Source organism: Marmota monax, unplaced genomic scaffold, assembly GCF_021218885.2.
Source record: "Marmota monax isolate L192 unplaced genomic scaffold, Marmota_monax_Labrador192_F-V1.1 WCK01_AAM20220418_F8-fsc00012, whole genome shotgun sequence".
NCBI classification, from domain to species: Eukaryota; Metazoa; Chordata; class Mammalia; order Rodentia; family Sciuridae; genus Marmota; species Marmota monax.
The window spans coordinates 36,019,167-36,021,754 of NW_026695227.1; the positions used below are offsets into that span (position 1 = coordinate 36,019,167).

Here is a 2,588-nt window from a genome sequence, read left to right on the forward strand (position 1 = left end):
AAAGCAAACAGTAGCTGCTGACAGGGAATTAGTTATTAAGGGTAAAGGAAGCAGTAGATCAAGGCTGGGAAAAACTCTGTAGAGTGTAGAGCTGGGCCTATTCAGGCCTTTGTTTTAAGAAGTATTCAAAATAAAAGAGTAGTTTGAAGTGTATATGTAAATATGGACTTTGAATCAAATGACCAGAATAAGTATTAGGGAGTATATAGTCTTTGGAGTGTTAGGAAATCTATAGGGAGTTGCAAGTGAAAGTCCCAACAGAGCTAGTTAGGACCTCAATGGGATGAAGAAAAACTGAGGAGAAACTTGGATGTTTTTAAATGAATTTAAAACATCATGCCATAATACACAGCCTAGATGGCTATATTCTGTGATATTAAATATATATTAACATCTGAAGCTTTGAGAGAAAGAGGGACATCAGTCAAGTAATTGAGCATAAATGTATGCATAAGAAAGTACGCTTTTTTTAATACCTTGGACATAACACTTTCTCACACTATAAGTAAAATAGTTCTACATCCAACCATCCATAGGTTCTACAATTTCCACTATAAGGAATCCTGTTCTTGTCTTTATCACTTGTTTGTTTTTCAAGAGAAATGTATCTTACCCTTACATCAATCCCCAGATAGTAACAAGTAAAGAGAATCTATGCCCTTATTTACATGGATAGGCTGGGTATCCAGGGTTCTCTTGGACAAAGAACTATTAGCTACCCATAAGTGTCATCTTTTTCTAACCCAGCTGGAAATCCAGTCCATCTAATGAGTTGTATGTGACCAATAAACTACATTTGTAAATTCTAAAGGGAGCAAACAATCAAAGAAAAAGGTGGATTGTTCTACAAAAACATGAACCCTTAAGGAAATCTCCACTGGTCATACACATAAAATTCAGGATTGCTATTGAAATAATAAAAAATATTAGTTATGATGTAAAAGTAGAAGAAAAACATAGGTTGGTTTGCTTGGCTTCTATATGCACACCTTTTTGTTGTAGAATTTGAATATGTTTCTCTTTATGAAATCTTGATTTTTATATAAGGATTTGGTAAATATCAATGTACAATGATGAGGAACCACACAGAAATAACCACTTTCATCCTGCTGGGACTGACAGATGACCCAAAACTGCAAGTTCTGCTTTTTATCTTTCTGTTGCTCACATACATTTTGAGTGCAACAGGGAACCTGACTATTATCACCCTCACACTGGTGGATCCCCATCTTAAGACACCTATGTACTTCTTCCTCAGAAACTTTTCCTTCCTAGAAGTTTCATTCACTACTGTCTGTATCCCTCGATTCCTGTACAGTTTATCAACTGGAGACAATGCCATTACCTACAATGCTTGTATAAGTCAAATATTTTTTGTTTTTCTCTTTGGAGCAACAGAATTTTTTCTCCTGGCAGCCATGTCCTATGATCGCTATGTGGCCATCTGTAAACCCCTTCATTATGTGACCATCATGAACAACAGAGTGTGCACCTTATTAGTCCTCTCCTGCTGGGTAGCTGGCTTGATGATTATTGTCCCACCCCTAAGTGTAGGTCTCCAGCTTGAATTCTGTGATTCTAATGTCATTGATCATTTCAGTTGTGATGCAAGTCCCTTCATAAAGATCTCCTGTTCAGACACATGGATATTAGAACAGATGGTTATCATTGTGGCTGTATTTGCCCTCATTATTACCCTAGTCTGTGTGGTTCTGTCCTACACATACATCATCAGGACCATTCTGAGATTCCCCTCTGTTCAGCAAAGGAAAAAGGCCTTTTCCACCTGCTCCTCCCACATGATTGTGCTTTCCATCACATATGGCAGCTCCATATTCATTTATATTAAGCCTTCAGCAAAGGAAGAGGTGTCCATAAATAAAGGAGTTTCAGTTCTCGCCACTTCTGTAGCGCCCTTGCTGAACCCTTTCATTTACACCTTGAGAAACAAGCAAGTGAAACATGCTTTCAATGACTCCATAAATAAGATTGTGTTTCTCTCAAAGAAGTAGAAGTTTTGATGAATAAGTAAAATAAAACATTCTGTAATTCTTTTTGTACTGCTTCTAAGTTACTTCATCATTTCCTTTCTACATTACAATCAGATTAGCCTTCTCAATGACACTTAATATTTAATCCTGATCTCATCTCTATTAAACTCTTTATTATTTCAACTCAAATTCATGCATTGTGTTTTCCATCACTGTGAAACTAAAATTCATAATTTTCAAGGTGTTAAGTTTTTCTTATTTCTGAGCTAGGGAAGTGAAGAAAATAACATTGCTCTAGGGAAGGAAAGATAATATTTAAAATTGTACAAATTATCTCTGAGTTAAATTAAATGGCAATAGTGCCAGTCACTGTCTTCCTGTAATACAAGTTACAAAATGAATAACACAAATGCAATAATCAAAACAGCAACAACAACAAAAACAGCAGAGACATGCTAAAATATATTAAAACAAATAAGGCATTCCAAGCAAATTAAAATAATTGGAGAAGGAGGTATCAACAGGAGTTGATTAGTCAGAATTGAAGAATTGGAGATTTCTTCCCAATCACTGAGAAGACTTATTTGCTATTTCCTT

The 2,588-nt window shown here is 35.7% G+C and overlaps 1 protein-coding gene across 1 annotated transcript; it reads left to right on the forward strand.

Annotated features, from left to right (window-relative positions):
• Positions 1-1,073: 1,073 nt before the first annotated feature.
• Positions 1,074-2,012, forward strand: LOC124087293 (olfactory receptor 6C2-like). The gene has a single exon (XM_046436118.1). The coding sequence runs from the start codon at positions 1,074-1,076 to the stop codon at positions 2,010-2,012; it is 939 nt and encodes a 312-aa protein (XP_046292074.1).
• The last annotated feature ends 576 nt before the right edge of the window (positions 2,013-2,588 follow it).

What these genes read in the sequence shown, in the direction of transcription:
- LOC124087293 (XM_046436118.1), top strand. Translation starts at nt 1,074, where the DNA reads ATGAGGAACCACACAGAAATAACCACTTTCATCCTGCTGGGACTGACA.